This window comes from Channa argus, chromosome 22, assembly GCF_033026475.1.
Source record: "Channa argus isolate prfri chromosome 22, Channa argus male v1.0, whole genome shotgun sequence".
In the NCBI taxonomy this organism is placed as follows: domain Eukaryota; kingdom Metazoa; phylum Chordata; class Actinopteri; order Anabantiformes; family Channidae; genus Channa; species Channa argus.
Window position 1 is genome coordinate 3,289,251 of NC_090218.1, and position 16,301 is coordinate 3,305,551.

Consider the following 16,301-nt stretch of genomic DNA (forward strand, 5'->3'; position numbering starts at 1 on the left):
TAAGCTATGTAAAGAAACAGTGACAGTCCAAATCAAAGAACAGATTAATATTTTACTAAAGTGCTAAATGGATTTAAACAAATGGTTGTAGGTTGTAGACTAGAGGTTTAAAGCCCTGCTCCGAGCTGCTAGACATTTAGTGGATCAACATTACAGAATTATCTTCTTTCTAGCTCTCTCTTTGAGCCCTGCCAATAGGGTTAAAGTTAACCTTGAGGGTACCATTACAGGAAATGCTGTAGGCTTAGTTCTGTCTGTAACACTTCTCAGGTTTCATGCTAGATTTAAAGTAATTTCATTTTTTAAATGATAATATATTTTAATTGCAACAGAATTGGAAAAAAGATCTCATGGAGGGTTACATTCACGCTCTGTAAAGGTGATATTTGTTCTGTACAAATGTAAATCTAGACCTGATCCAGGCTGGAATGTTTATGCCTATGCATCTTAGTCATCATTTAAGAGTTTGCCAGATAAAACAAAAAACTTTACAATCTTTCAAAAGGTTTTTGCTTTCAAACACAAAGGATAACTAGCTCTCCCTGAACTACCAACAGCAAGTCTGAATGCACAAATTCTGTGTTGCTGGGATAAAAAGCAGTCCATTTTTTATTTTTTTATTTTTTATTTTGCCCAAACCTACCCAAGTTGTTCAGAACCTATTAAAACTCCACCAAAGTAACTTCCCACAGATCCACTTTGTACAGTCAGGTCCATATTCAGTTTTCATCATTTGGCATTCTGCCACCGCTGTGGATCTGAAATGAAACAATCAATACGTGCCTAAAGTGTGGGATGGCAATTTTTATTTAATGGATTGGTTGAAATATTGGATGAACAGTGCTGAAATTACAGCCATTTTTATTCATAGACCCCCAATTTTGTTGGCTCATAAATAATTGGACAGTTGGCTGCTCAGCTGCTAAATGGCCAGATGTGTTTTATTCCCTCTTTAGTTTATTTACAAGTAAACAGATAAAAGGTTTACAGTTAGCTTTAAGTGCTACTTTTGCATTTGGAATCTGTTGGTCTTAACCATTAATATAAAGTCCAAAGAGCTGTCACTGCCAGTGAAGTAAGGCGTCATTATGCTGAAAAGCCAACACAAATCTATCATATGTCTCTGATGTGATTCACTGCTGGGCAAGTACAGCTGGTAGAAGGAGAGAGTCTTCCAAAACTTAATTTTTAAGATTCTAGTGGTAAATTAGACTGATCAGTTGCACAGAGCCACTTTTTGTTGTAGTGTCTTTATAGCAGTGAGCGATTAGCAAACAAACCGCGGACAGAGCTGAAATTTGTTTTATAGGTTTATACCTGTTGAAATTTTGCATGAGTGTCTGACACAAGGAGGAGAGCCACTGCATTGTCACTTTCAGATCTGCTAATCTCACCCGACAATAAAATGCTGATTCCCAAACGGAGTCATTCGCACTGGTGCAGCCGAAAATGTTTTTGCATTTGCACGTCCTAATTTTCAATTTCCTACTTCATTTACTTGTGCAACCTTCTAACCAGAAATAACATGACATTGGAAAGTTCTGCTAAACCCCGGGTTGTGTTTAATGATTACATTCCAAATGTTTTATTGTTATCTTTTTTTGATTAATGGATTATTTTATATGTGGATCTTTTAAACCTTGTACAGTTACTCAGGAGTAGACTCCATATTGAATATTCACTGATGTTGCACAGATGCAGTGCGGTGCCATTGAGGTGAGAGTTCCACTAAGGGATGTCAGACATATTACAAGTCTTTGAGCTGGTGCCTTTGGGCAGCACAGTCTCTGAGGCCTCTGCTGGCTAGAGTAAAAAAGCCAAGCCTTTGACCCTCATGCTGAATCATGTGAGCTCAGCCCATCTGGCTGCCTGTACTATGAGCCAGTATCAATCAACTGCAGCATGACATGTTCCCTTTGTTCCTGCAATGTAAACATCTTTCATTCTTCTGGTGTTAAGACTTCATTTGACATTTACCACCCAGTCTGTCATAAAAGATAACTTAGAAGAACCCTTATGAAGTCTTAATGTCTTCAGTGTATGACAGCATAAAACATTCCAGATGAGATTGTGATATTATAAATTTGTCAGATCAATTTAACATTTAAATAATGAGTATGAAAGCATAAAAACACCTTTCTAACCATTCTTTGGTCTGTTTCTCTCATTTCAGCCATAAAGCAAATGCTATATGCATCTGTGTTCCTCGACAGGGGGTAAAAGTAAATGCTGCTGGCATTCAATAAAAAATTTAGACTTCAGAGAGCTTAACTGGGAGTTTATAGATTGGTTAAAGCTTTTCAAGAAGCGCATTATTGGCTAAAATGCAATGATACAGTACCATATGGCAATGGTTGAAGGTGCAAAATCTGTAGTATTTATAATTCGCTAATTCATATGCCAGGGATTTACATTTACATTTTGAGCATTAACAGTAAGTCGCGCAGCACAAACCCTGCAAGCTGCCAAATAATATGTAGGAGAAACTACAAGACATCTGTGCCAAGTCAGGAGCACCAAGAAAACAGTTTCTTTATCAGCTGTCGACATTCATGTATCATCAACAAAACAAATTCTGTCCTCTAACCAGGGCAAAAGTCTTTTGGTATCCATTTGTATGTGCAGCTACAATTTCTGAACTGTCAATAGAGCAAAATAATTACACAGTTACTGAACTTTGCAGTTACGGAGGCTTATTAAAGCCGCACAGCAGCGCATTATGTAGAAAAGCCTTGCGGATAAAATGAGACAGCTGTCAGTCAGGACAGCAACTATTTTTTCAGAGACATAATTAGGCCAAGATATACAAGTTAAATTAGATTTCTTGTACAGCAGTCAGTCTCAGAGCCTTGTATTATTTTTGAACATTAAAGATAATTGTGTTTCTCTCTTCATCGCGTCTGAGGTGTCGTTTAACACATGCACATGCATTTAGTTTAGCAGCAGGAACAGTAAAAAATAAATAAATAATTAAGCAATGTCCTAGATTTGCAATTTGAGGAGTTTCCAATTTTAATGCAGCAGGAAGATTAAATTTGCAAAACTCACATTTAACCACAGTAGCATTTTAAATCTAAACTAAAGGTCTAAAAACATCTAACCACGTCTAACACTATTACTGCTCCCAGCAAGCTTAACTTCATAAATGCATATCCAGCAACAAAAAGGGAAACAATGAATCCAGAGGTTGAAGTGTCCTGATGACCCAGCGGCTCCTTCTTAATGGTACTTTGCATTGTGCCCCGCCTCCCTCCTGGCCTCCACCCCTCCTCCCTCCCTCCACCTTTGTCTGCCTGCGCGCCTCACAGCGAGCCATTCCTGGAGCTTTTCTTCAGGAGCACCTCTTCGACAATGCTGTTAGTGTGAAAGCCTAATAAATTACAGACCTCGCCTGATCTCATCAAATGCACAAGCCTGGCCATAAACACATAATGAAAAAGACCCTCTTAGAGGGGTTTGTGTTAGGTCAAATGAAGGACTAATGTCTAGGGGGTGAAGGTCTTAGAATTTTGTAGATGAAATTCAATCCTTTTTCTATATAACATTTGTATCATAATTGTGCTACTGTCAGTCAAAAGAACAAGCTTGTGAGTTGTTTATAGAAAACTAGAAAATCCACTGGGGGTCATATTAAAAAAAAAAAAAAAGCCCTCAAAATCCTAGGGGAGTATTCTGAAGTGTGGCTTTCATAACAAGCTTACACTCATAAGTATGAGGTTACTTTTTTGCTAAATTAAAAAAAGATTTATGTACTGTCATTGCAGGATTTAATTTTCAAAAAAGCATAGGCCGATAAAAAAAAGGCCTGGTCACTGTTCCGAGTGATGGATGGCCACTGCAGAAACATGTAAATTCTATTTGGTATGTATATCTATCTGAGCTCGTATAAACAACACCGTGTACGGCACGCCCCTTTCATTCTGTCCCTCGTGTCTTATTGTGGCTTTGAATGCACACAAATTAATAGGTACTGTGGAACACACAGCAACACGTTTGTTTGCCCAGATTTCTACTTTTTATTTTTGACACCAGAGAGGCTTCGTACAACACTCTCAATATGAAAACAAATTTCTTTTTTTTTTTTTGCAAGATTAGAAACTTTATTCAAATTCCAAAATCAGAGCCCAAACTATAGCCCATCTACAGTAATCACAGTATTTTAGATCTCAAAAGTATTTACATGTCCTATACATATAAAAGTTACTCATTTAAGATCAGAAACCATCTAATGAAAGCATTAGAGAGCAAGTAAACACACCTCAAGACTTGATCAAGCAGTGAATGGCCAATTTTAATACGTGACATTCGATGCTACAGACACATTAAGGTGTGTGTTTAAAATTACTGAGATCTGACACCCAGTATTACAGGTGTTAAATGCAACGAAGTGCTTTGTTTCTGCTGTGGGAACAGCCCCTCCCCACAGCACCTCGATGATGTTACCCTGCAACCACCTGCTACCAAACAAACACAAAAACACTATATATTTTGTTCAGTCTGACTTCAATCTTCAAATGGTTTTTCCATATGGGCAGCAGCAGCAGGGCTCTGGTTATATGCTAGTCCCATATTGGATTCGAGCAGATTTTACCAGTTAATGAGATGATATTTAACACATCAGTTTGATCAAACGGCCCACAGTGTCTGTGCTGCATCCACTGTCAAATCAGCAGCTCCTGGATGTGTGTCTGTGTTTCATCTTGTTTCCATAGCGTTAACTCACAGCAGATTTCACTGCAACATACACACAGAACACTTTAATATGGGACGTGGTTCAATGCAAACACCTCCTATGTTATAATTGCTACGGCAGCACTGTTGCCTTCTTTAAACACTTCAATGCAACAAGAAATCAAGTGTGTCCTCGCTGTTTATAGTGTTTCAGCTGTTTTCCATTTTGAAAATCTCTCCCTCACAAGACCAGGACTTGGAAACACAAGCCCAATACTGTTATGTTTCCACAAATGAAAAATATAATGAAGTTACTATTTAATATGTTTTGCCTTTTCAGCTGAATTCGCTAGTTGTTCTTGATCCTGCTTTTTCTCCACACAGCCATTTAAATTCACACCGAGCCTGCTTAAAGACAACCTCACAAGTCATGAATAAAAATCGAGAACTCTGCTTCCATGTTACTTATAGTGACCCCATTTTCTTTAAGATTAGACAAAACCTAGAGATGGAATATAAAATATGTGAGACCTTGCAGCTTGGGAAAACAGAGTTTGTGCCACCAGGGCTTGTGAACAGTACACAGTGAAATAAGTTATTCTGGACAGTTGCTGGCAAAGTCTGAAAACCCTCAGAAGATGGTCGCCTCGAGAATGTGCTCACTGACAATGATGCCAATTTAGAAAATAAACAAGTGCACTGAATACTGCACATGCTGCATATCTCGCCCTTTTCCTATCACCCAGACGATACTTTTTAAATTTTTTTGTTCTTCACACAAGGGCTAAGGCAGTTCGACACCTGAGGAAGCCAGCCAACCAGAGTTACTGTGATGAGCAAACTGCCATTGCTAAGCATTACATCATGATGGTGAGTCACTCCCTGGGAGTAAGAGAAGTAAATCACATGCCCAAATACATTATAGCTTTGCCAATAATAACCCAGCCAAGCTAACGTGATGATAGAGTGTATGTACTGTAAAACAAAGAAAGCCAGCTTTTACTTTGTGCTTTTCCTTCCATAAGGTGCAGCAAATGAGCACTGTTTATCTCTGCAGCCAGAATTATCCTCAAGTTGGTGTCCGAGCCGCAGCTGTTAATTTGTGTCAGGCGACTTTAGCTCAGGTAAACTATGTCAATGTCAAGACTCTGGCAAGAGATAATGAGAGGATGCTGAGCTTACAAGGTGGAGGGCCAATCCTAGAGAATGCATGTCCAACAGAATATACAGACACTGCCTGAGACCTCAAACATGCCTAAATATCAGGGATGGCTAGTAAACAGAATGTGGTGCTCCACATTCACCTGAGCTTCATCATAAGGCAACAGGTTTAAAGTTTTAAATTACCTTAAAAATCATATGTATGTAATCATCTGTAATGTATAGAAGCACATACTGTATTAGTGCTTGCGTAAATTGTGCACACTTTTGTAGCAGCTCCCCTTTAGCGTCAGTTCTAAATAAGGTTAATTATCACACTGGGTAAAGATAATCATGTAAAATCACAGTGATGACTTAGCAATATCAGTTAAATTAGGATTCAGTGGTACTAAATCAAGATATTTGCCTCGTTGATTTAGACATGCAGCTGATGTTAATGTAGTTTCTTGTTTGCTTGATGCAAACTATTCATGTTAGTATAAGCAGAATGTGCAATATTCAAACAAAGGAGTAAATGCGTGGTTACTAAACATCTGTGGTCCTGTGCTACAGCATGGCAGCCTCACGTTTTCTTCTGTAATTTAAAATAAATAAAATACCGAATCTCTATGCTGAGATTTCATCAATAAATCCAAAATGTGTTTTTGTCCATTTCCACTTCCCCCAAACAGGAAACTCAGGAGCTGGAATTTCATGGATTGACTATAGCAATAGTAAGAAAACACTTGAACATCAGACAACATTTGCCATCTAGCTAGAGTTACATTGCCACTCAGGGACTGCCCTCCTCCCCTCTTATACCATTTGGTTCAGAGAGCTCCAGCTTCAGGCTTTACTGGAGCTGGAGCCAACGTCTCAAACTAATACACTTGGAGACTATCATCATTCCCCACTACACTGCCCCAGGGGATTCTGGAGGGGGAAAGTCCTCCCCCTCAAAAGAGCTCTTTGTGACACAGGTGCCCTGAGATTCTGTGAAGCTATCCACTTTTTCTCTGGCCAGCGAATGTCACACTGACCGACTCCTTCCCAACATATGCCCTCTCTCAGCCCCCCAACTCCCTAGGTAAGCAGAGAAGATACAAATCTCAAAAAAACGAAAAGAAAAATCAGTAGCACTGTTTGCAATTTCCTGGTTTTCTGCATAAATTGGTCATGAAATGTGATCTGATCTTCACCAACATCACCACAAATATCAACTAAAAATAATATTTCTAAGCGGACAAAACACTATCAGTCAGGATCTTTCCTGACTTTATTAAACACACATATCAAACATACAAAGTGATAATGGAAAAAGAAATGGCAGCGTTGTTTATAACTAGTTGAATGTCCTTTGGCAGAAATAAGTTCAGGAAAGCCTGAATCCTGTGGCTGTTAATTAGAGCTGCACAATGCTCAGGAGGAATTTTGGACTCTTCTTCCTCACTGCTTCACCTCAGCCATATCCTTAGGATGTCTGGTGTGAACAGCTCTCCAAGTCATTTCACAGCATCTCTATTGGGCTGAGGTTTGGGTTTTGGGCCACTCCAAAAGGTGGATTTTATGTCTGTGTGTAAACTCACCCAACATCTTCTAAGCTTCAGCTTGCAGACAGACACGCTGACGTTATCCTGTAGGATATTGAACATTGATAAACTTAAGAATTCATTTTCCCCTCCACAATAATAAGTGGTCCAGGTCCAGAGGCAGCAAAGCAGCCTCAGATTGTAACACTCCATCCACCTTACTTCGCTTTAAACACCATACAAAGTGCTATGTGTTCTTCCCAAACAATTCTACCTTTGTTTCAACTGTCCTCCAGGCATTTACCGCGTAGTGTTGTGGAGTGTCGAGGTGGTCTTTGGCAAGCTTCAGGCGCACTGCAATGTTTTTGGAGAGCAGGAGCTTCTTCTGTGGTGTCCTGCTATGAAGACTATGCCTGTTTAATGTTTTGCATATGGTTGATTCATGAACAGAGAAGTTAAGCAACTCCAATGAATCCTTCATGTATTTAGCTGTTGATCTAGGCTTCTGTTTTTGGAGTGATCTTGGCTTGGTACTCACTTCTATGAAGTGAAGAAATCCATGGTACAAAATCGTCTCACTAGACAACATGTCTTACTGTGGACTGACGAATATCTTTAAGTCTTTAAGATTACACCGTAACTTGTTTCAGCTCCATGCAAATTATCAACTCTTGATAATAGCTCTTCTGAGAGCTTGTGTTTTATCAGCTTAAAAGTATTGTGTAAGCTTATAAATATTGTATAAATATTACTTTTTCTTTCTACTGTAAGTGCTTATAGCACCACTTAGATAAGTAATCGCCAGCTGCAACTCCTATGTATCTACATTTATGCGAAACATTGATCATCGTGAAGAAAGCTCTCAATATGAAGAATGCTCCATGCAAGCATCAATTCAAACTTAAAGAGGTTAATATGGATTTCTCCGTTTAGAAAAAAAGGTGTGTAATTATGATGGCTAGATTGAAAAGGATCTACAGAAAAACAGTTCAAGCATAACCAAAAGACATTCGGTGAAATCCAATCCTGATAAGACAATCACAATAAATTGTGTGGAAAACATTTCTTCGTTCATTTTAAATAAGCAGCAATTATCCCCATAGACATCAGGTGTATAAGAAAATGAGCTGCACCTCCAGGTGGTTAGAAAAGTGGGATTTTAGAGATAGGACTGAAATCCTTAAAGATAAATGCAGCAGGTGTATTATGAGCCGTCCTAATTTTTTACTGAAGGTAGCTAAAACTACAAGTCAATATCAAAGCAGTACTGGCATTTATGCCATCAGTCACAACTGTAATGTGCACTGCAGTGCAGGTGAAACAATCTATTGCTCAGTCCCAGTCCTTCCCCGTGGCTTTAACCCTTGGTTTTGTGCATTCACGTAAAGTGGTAGGGGTGTCCCAATTCTCTTTAGCAGCAAGTGGCAGAGAGAAGGGGGGCAAGTGGCAGGGCTGTGTAGCTCTTCAAACTGAGCAGCGGGAGCAACACAAAACTGCGGTACAGTATTTCTCTTTTTGTTTCTGTTAAGCGGCCTGTAAAAATTATGTGAGCCAACTGATTTGTGATATTGAATTTACACTACAGTAACTACTGTCTGGGCTCATGTAAATATCCATCGTTTTATATAAAAGCAAGCTGAATAATCTTAAAAGAAAACAATAAACTTAACAGACACTTAACTAAAAATATGTTTCACTATACCCAGGAGAATTTCAAAGAATTTATGCTGGCGACTCCAGGGTGTGATTGTGAGAATACCATGGTGCAACTACAGGAAAAGTCAGAGATCGCAACAGTCATTGACTTTTTCACACATTTCACACACAACAGCTTGTATGTGTTGCCATTTTTGCAGTACAGGATGTTGTGTTGTATGGAAACTGACAATCTTGCACAATACTGCAGGAAATAAAGGCAACACCAGGCCACAATATGCAGTAAATCTATGCTTAGGTGTTGAAACGTGGCATCCAGGGTCACATCATATTGCTGATATTGCTGAAGATATGCCTTCCTTATCTCAACACTTGAAAGCTTAGTTCGACAAAGGGACAATCAGGCAAAATCTCCTACTCTGTGCACTTGTGACTCATGTAGGACTGCGAGTAATGCGAAAACAACGTTCAACATTCTGCACTGATGTGTATCCAGCTGAAGCAGTTCATAATATACGCTATCAAGATAACGGTTGCTGTCTATCAACACATGCATAATCTTTAAACCCATTTGTATGTTGTTGGAACAGGTGAACTGTTTTGTAAGGAATTGAAAAACATCACTTTTTTAAATGAGCACTATCACCTGACAACTTAGAAGTGTCTTTGACTTTCACAGACAGAAATACCATCTGTTCACCAGTGCCAGTCCTGGGGGAAGTAAGTTAAATTGCGACAGACTATAAATAACACTAGGAGCCATGCTGACGACAAAGAAAGCTGTACATCAATACAAACAGTCTATTCCAAGAAGAATCAGAAGAGGTACTTGTTCATCTCAAGCCAATTCAGGGAGGACATGGACTGCATGCTGGGATTCTCTTACATAGTCATTTAGTCCATTGTCACATTGGGTACCCTCACCAGACTTGACAAACTCACTTAAAGCTCAGAAAAAACATAGAAGGAGCTGCACAGATGATCTGTGACGATGTAGAAAACTTTGTGAGGCTGGGCTAAAGTAGACTGCTGAGGGTGCTGAAAAGCACAGGAACACATTCTCCATGAATAGTGTGACTATTAGCCTTAAGGCACCATTAGCTTCAAAGACTGTTTTCAATCAGAGCCCCTCCCAGAAATGTTGGAGTTTGCTGAATGTGATGGGCACGTCACAGTCAGCGAGGTATACGTGCATCCTTTAGAGAAAGATACCAATTCACTGCTGCTGAAATGCTCAACTCATCTTTGACGAGACCTGGAGAATTACAGTAGTTAGCATGACACTCAATATCAATTCATTCTGCTACGCCCAGCCCTCCCTACTCTGCTCTGCTATTCCTTTCCAGTCTACCACCCTCTGCACAGCCCTTCAAGTGTTTTTCATTATCAAATGAGAATATATACAATTGCTGAATAAATCTCTTATCAATCAGAAGTGATGGACATTGTCTGAGTAGTTAGAAGGTTGAGCCTCAGTCACAAGCTTAGAATCTTAACACTGCACCACTGCCTGTGTTTTTTCTGATCCCCACTGCACAAGGGGGAAACAGCACTTCTTCAAAATAAAATATTTCAGATTTCAGAACATATTTCTACTAAACAAATATGGACCATATTACATACTGTAAGATATTCATAAACAATATGACCACTAGTTTACACATAATTGGGACAAGTATTCAATAACAAAAATATATATTTTTAATGTGATCAAATAAAGTTAATCTAAAAAATTAAGCTGATCATATTGTATTAAAATCACGATGTGATATATAAGCACGTTAAAAATAGGTATGGCAATAAGAATCATTTTGTTTGCTCCAGTTGGGGCAGTACATGTAACATAAATGCCATTAAACTTCCCTTTGAATTTCTTATATCAAATTAACCATCTACTTCTAGCTGAAAAAATACCTCCAGATGACATCACTTGGAGGAACCTTCAATTTAGATTAGGTCATCTCGTTGCTCACACTATGGAATTTTTAATCATGGTCAATCTGATTTTCCAGAGCTCCCTAAGGTGACATCATCTGAACTCCTTATGTTGAAAAATTCCATCCGATTGATGTCATGAGCATAATGCTAAGCATCAATGTCTCTTTGTTTACAAATTGTGCCACTACGTACATAAAATGTACTGGATTACATTTTGCTAAATAATGTCACACTTACAATGGGGAAAAGTCAATGGCACTGGGGGGACCCCCATCACTGTTCTGTATAACAAGCTAATCCCCCCTTCTTTTTTTTTAGATTCTATTCTGTATAGCCCGCCTTCAGAGCTCACAATGCAAATCACTCACGGTTCCTATTCAAGCACTGATTAATATGCAAAGACAGCCCATCCTCATCCAGCAGTCAGCAGAGAAAAAAAATTGTAAAAGCCAGCCAAGTTGTTTTGAACTTATCTGTTTGGATCAGTACTTGTAAATTCAGTGTGAAGCGCTATGAGATGACATGAAAGTATAGATGATGTATCAGAGACCGTTGCTTTACAGTATGCTGTCTTAGTGAAACATGTTTCATTCTCATATTTGTTTGATCTTTAGATCATGTTTTAGCCACAGATCTGAAAACAACCACTAATTACATTATGACTAGTCTATAATTATTACTCTCTGGCTTGGTCCATTCATTTTTGTTATAATTTAAGTTTAAATCTGTAACCAATTTAAAGATTATAATTAAACATTTTCAAAATGCCACACAATTACTTTGGGACTAGTGGTGCAAGAGCAAATCTGGCATGTTTTCATAGTTCCACTCTTGATAATAATTTAGAAGTTTTGTCACAGTACTTCTTTGCTCTTTCAGTGACATATTTCATAAATGTTGTTTTTTCTCTACTGTGTTTCAGGGGTAGATCACGTTTGTACTCTAAACACTTAACAGGGTGGATTTTACCAGCATTTGAACAAAGTGTCTTGTTTGATTTTAGTATGTTTGCTTTGCAGTATTTACTATTAAAGCAAAATATCTGAAGTTGCTTAATGATGGTCATCTATTTAAAAAGACTCTTTTAAATTGTTTAATGAATTAAAAATCTATTTCAGTTCACCAGTTTGGTTTGTTTCGGTTGAGTTTTGTTAATGAGAAGTTGTAATTCAGTTCAGAATGATGAAATGATAAATAATGATGCTTATGTAAAATTCACAGCAGCAAGGAACTCACATCTGGCAAATCATCTAAACTTGCAATTATGATTCAAAGACAAGTAATTTTCTAGTCCTTTCTTTGTATATAGCTGCATTGGAAGGGGTAGAGCTGTAATGTGAGCCAGTCCTGTACTCCAGACAATCTGATCAACACGTTAATACATTGGTGCAAATGTGTACATGTCACTTTAAATGCAGCATGATTCTACTGGCAACTAAAGATCCAGAATCTAGTTTTATTCAGAGAGCACAATGCCTTATAATTTTCCCTTGTTTTGGCTGCTTTTTCCAGTTCCCCCTAAGTCAAAAATAGACTGGATTATTTTCATACTGGCTTTGAACTCACCACAGCAGTTAAAGTCCCATATGTTATTCATTTAGAAATTGTGTATTTTTCTCTCCCCCAAAATGTTGAGCTGAACTTGGATCATAAAATGAACTTCAGACTTTGTATGGTCTGTCCCCTGTCTGATGGTTAGGATCTGTTCTTGAATTTGATACTGTAAGCTGCAATAATGAAATCGCAGGTGCACAAAAAGCTGCATTTAAAAAGAATACATTAAAAAAACAAAAACAAACACACACGCAACCGAGAAGCTGCATTGGCAGGAGCATGCTGTCACTTATGAAATGTAAAAATTAAACTGTGGAAGTGTAGTTTGAGTAATTAATGTGAGAGTCTAAAAGTCTGCCTGACCCCAAAACACACTGAGATTTGAAGTACTGTGAGGAAGGACTTTACAAAGTTATCCCACTGACAGTTTTTACCCCTCAACTTTAATAATTGCAAACAAATTGAGAATTATTCTGGTCACGTTAGAAAAGAATTATTCACCTGTTTGCAACTTATTGCCAACGGTGTGTTGCTGAATCCTATACACAAACGCAAAATTCAACATTTCCCCAACAAACTGGTAATGTGTTTGTACAGCTAGTACAGGTTTAGCAACAGTAGATCACCAACCCAGGTCAAAAACCTAAAATCAGCAATATTGTCGACAATGACTATGCTAATACACTCAGCTAACAGAAGGTCAGAACTGGGGATACACACTAAACCCAATTCCTCTGACTACAGGCCGACTAACACAAGGCTACTCACTCTGTCCACTTCTAAAATCATATTCAGTTTCATCTGGCCATTAGTCATTTCTTGAAAGCTGATGTGGCTCCCAATCCTAATGTTTATTACCAGCTTCAAATTTTAATTACCACTGAACTGGAACAGGAACTGGAAATCAATAAATGTAATTAAATTGCTCAGCCTTCAAACTGTGTGATACTGTCATTATCCTTTTAATATACCCCGGGCCTATCAACTAATGTGATCAATTTCTTTGAATTCCTTTCTCTAGTGCAACAAGGCAGAGCTAAGGCACAGCCATCTAATTATCTCCCTCTTGGTTCTTTGTAACATTTGAGTTTATGGGTCAATTTCCTTCTTTAAAAAAAAAAAAGAAAGAAATATTCTGGTGCTGGTTCAAATGTTCTAGGTGCACCACCACCTTCTATAGCACAAACAGTGTCAATGTTTTGTACAAAGCAACCAAAAAGTAAAATACAGTGTTGATGTATTTCTTTTAAATAATGACAGACTTTTAACAAAGGCAAAATATCCATATTAGTCATAATTGACCTCAAACTTTGAGTAAGGTAGGTGGGATTTTTAAGAAGGCTGGACTGCTGGATGAATGATCCCTCAATGCCAGAACAAAAATGTGTGGCAAAGTTGGACTAAAGTCAGGCACAGAAGCACACAGCAAAACGACCAAATGGAACATGGAGCAACTGAAACATGAGGTCAGAATAATCATTCTTATGCACTTATTGGAACAGTGTCTATTAAATTAAACAATTGAATGAAACCATTCTTGCTCTCTTCGAACCCCCGGGGGTCTTCAACTCGACTTGGAGCACACAGTTGCAGTCTAAAGAGGAAAAAAAACGGGGGGGGGGGGTGCACATCCAGGGAGAGAAGGAGGATGTGGGAGGCGCGAGAGGTGGGGGTTTAGTGGGGAAATGGGTTCCCTCCCGCTCCATATAACCATGGGAGCTCCGGGATTGGACCCTATTGTATGCAGTGAATGACTATTCATTCGTCCTCGATAGATGACGACTTTCATCCAGATCAACAAAATGGAACATCACTTTGCGTAGCAGCACCGCGCTATTAAGTTGGAAACTGCAAAACTGATTTCTTTGGCAAGATAGGAAAAAAGAAAAAGAAAACATAAGGAGTCAGAGAAAACACAAAGAATGTCGAGGCTGTGAACCCACATGATCACACTGATGATAAACTAAAAGTCGACATCGACACGTCCGTGCACACCACTGTTTGCGTGCCAAATTCACTGATGGTCAGAGTGCCAATGGTGGCTGCATCTAATCCAGCCAAGAAAAGGGTTAAAGAGCATGTTTACGAAAACGGAAATCTAATATTATCCTGCTAAAATGTCCTTTAACCTATTTTTACGCTCCAAAACAAATAATCTGTGATGCTCTGATCACTCCATCCTCGGTGCGTCACGAGTGAGCGAGCAGACGTGCACTTACAGCTTCACAACACACGCACTGAACTTTGGAATATTTCGTATTTGAAAGTAAAACCTGTGACTTGAACTAGCACCCGTACACAGAAGGTTACACGAAATATCAGCTGGCATGAGTGGATCACTACAGCGTCCCTCTGCATCACCAGCCCCCCATCTCCGCCTGCATCCATGCCCACCAGCCTTCACCCAAACAAGTCACCTCACAAGCAAAACTCGAATAAAACCGCAGAACTTGTGAGGGATTTCAAAATACTGCCAAGTCGACAGTATTCACCAACGGTAGCACAAACCAAGCGGAGCAGCGGGACAGCTGCGTGCTCTGCACAATGCTGTGATGCGCGGAGATTTTCAAAACTGCGCCGAAGGGGAGCGGATCCTGACATGAAACTATAGGACCAGAAGCCGAAACTGAATAAAAAAGGCGTCCCACTGGTTATATCCCAGTTTAGTCGGATCACAAAGAGGGAAAAGTCTCACTACATAAAAGAAACTTTTGGTTGACCATGATCGTGCTGAATTCTGCAGAGCACCAGCTCTAACCTGACGCCACTGTCCGGAGTCAGGGAGAAGGATGCCGCCGGTGGGACCAGAGGATGCTGCTGCAAAATCAAAACAGCTCGGCCTGGATTCTCACGGATTTGCTGTGGCTACAGCCACAAAACCTCATATGAATAATAAACAAGACAGCGTCTTACCTGCACAGCCAATGAATAGCAATCCCCAGATGAGGTCCCTTATTTGAAGCATTGTAATGTGTCACAGATATTCTCCTTGAAGAGTAGACACACTTTAAACAAGCGAGGTGTTTCTATCGGGTGGGGGGGAGGAGGAGGAACAGATATCGGCTTTTCCCAGAGAAAACACTGCTACCGGACGGAATTTTGGTCCTTGTCGCTACCCGTGTCCGCGGCACAATGAGTGACAGGCAGGAGCCGAAGCACGCACTCACACACATGCACTCAATAGATACCAATGTGAATTACTCCGCCCGGTATGGCTACACACAAACACACACACACGAAGAGGGCGGGCTGAGGTGCATACAGTAACAAAGTAGTGCACGGAGCAGCCAGAGGAGACAGCAGATGGTCACCAGGGGCTCTAACTCGGATTACTGACCTAGCAAAATAGCTGACTGTGAATTGGAAACCCACACAGCAACACCCCAATTCTAAACTGAGCACTAATTAGTGTGATCAAGATTAAAATAATAAACTGTTTAAATTGCAAATCCTTAATGAAGTGATTTCCCTGACAGATTAGACTTCAAACCTTCAAACATATGTGCAGAATTGTTTGCCACATATGCGGGAACATCCATGTAACGTTTGAGTTTATAAGTTCATTATCTTCTTATGATTTTATGAACTTTTTTACTTAACCCAAGCAGAGGTGAACCTACAGAACAATCTCATGAAAGAAACTGCTATAAATCAGCAAAACCTGGCACAAATACCAATTATCTCCAATTAGAACTAGACAAAAGTAGCAAACAGCTGCATGAATGCACATCCAGCAGATAATGGAGCAACATTAGGTCTGGACTGAAGAACTGTTCATATGCACCTGATCCTTGTGAAGTTCAACAGTCCACT

The 16,301-nt window shown here is 39.3% G+C and overlaps 1 protein-coding gene across 11 annotated transcripts in view; it reads right to left on the reverse strand.

Annotated features, from left to right (window-relative positions):
• ncam1a (neural cell adhesion molecule 1a) overlaps positions 1-15,722 on the reverse strand; it is a 224,906-nt gene extending 209,184 nt beyond the window's left edge. For 2 of the 11 annotated variants that reach the window (XM_067491677.1, XM_067491678.1), the window contains exon 1: positions 15,402-15,720. In XM_067491677.1, coding sequence (XP_067347778.1) covers positions 15,402-15,453 — 52 coding nt within the window. In that variant the 5' untranslated portion in view covers positions 15,454-15,720. Of the gene's footprint in view, positions 1-15,401 lie in introns of all 11 variants that reach the window. The other 9 variants (XM_067491679.1, XM_067491680.1, XM_067491676.1 and 6 more) reach the window with 8 other exon arrangements.
• Positions 15,723-16,301: the final 579 nt, after the last annotated feature.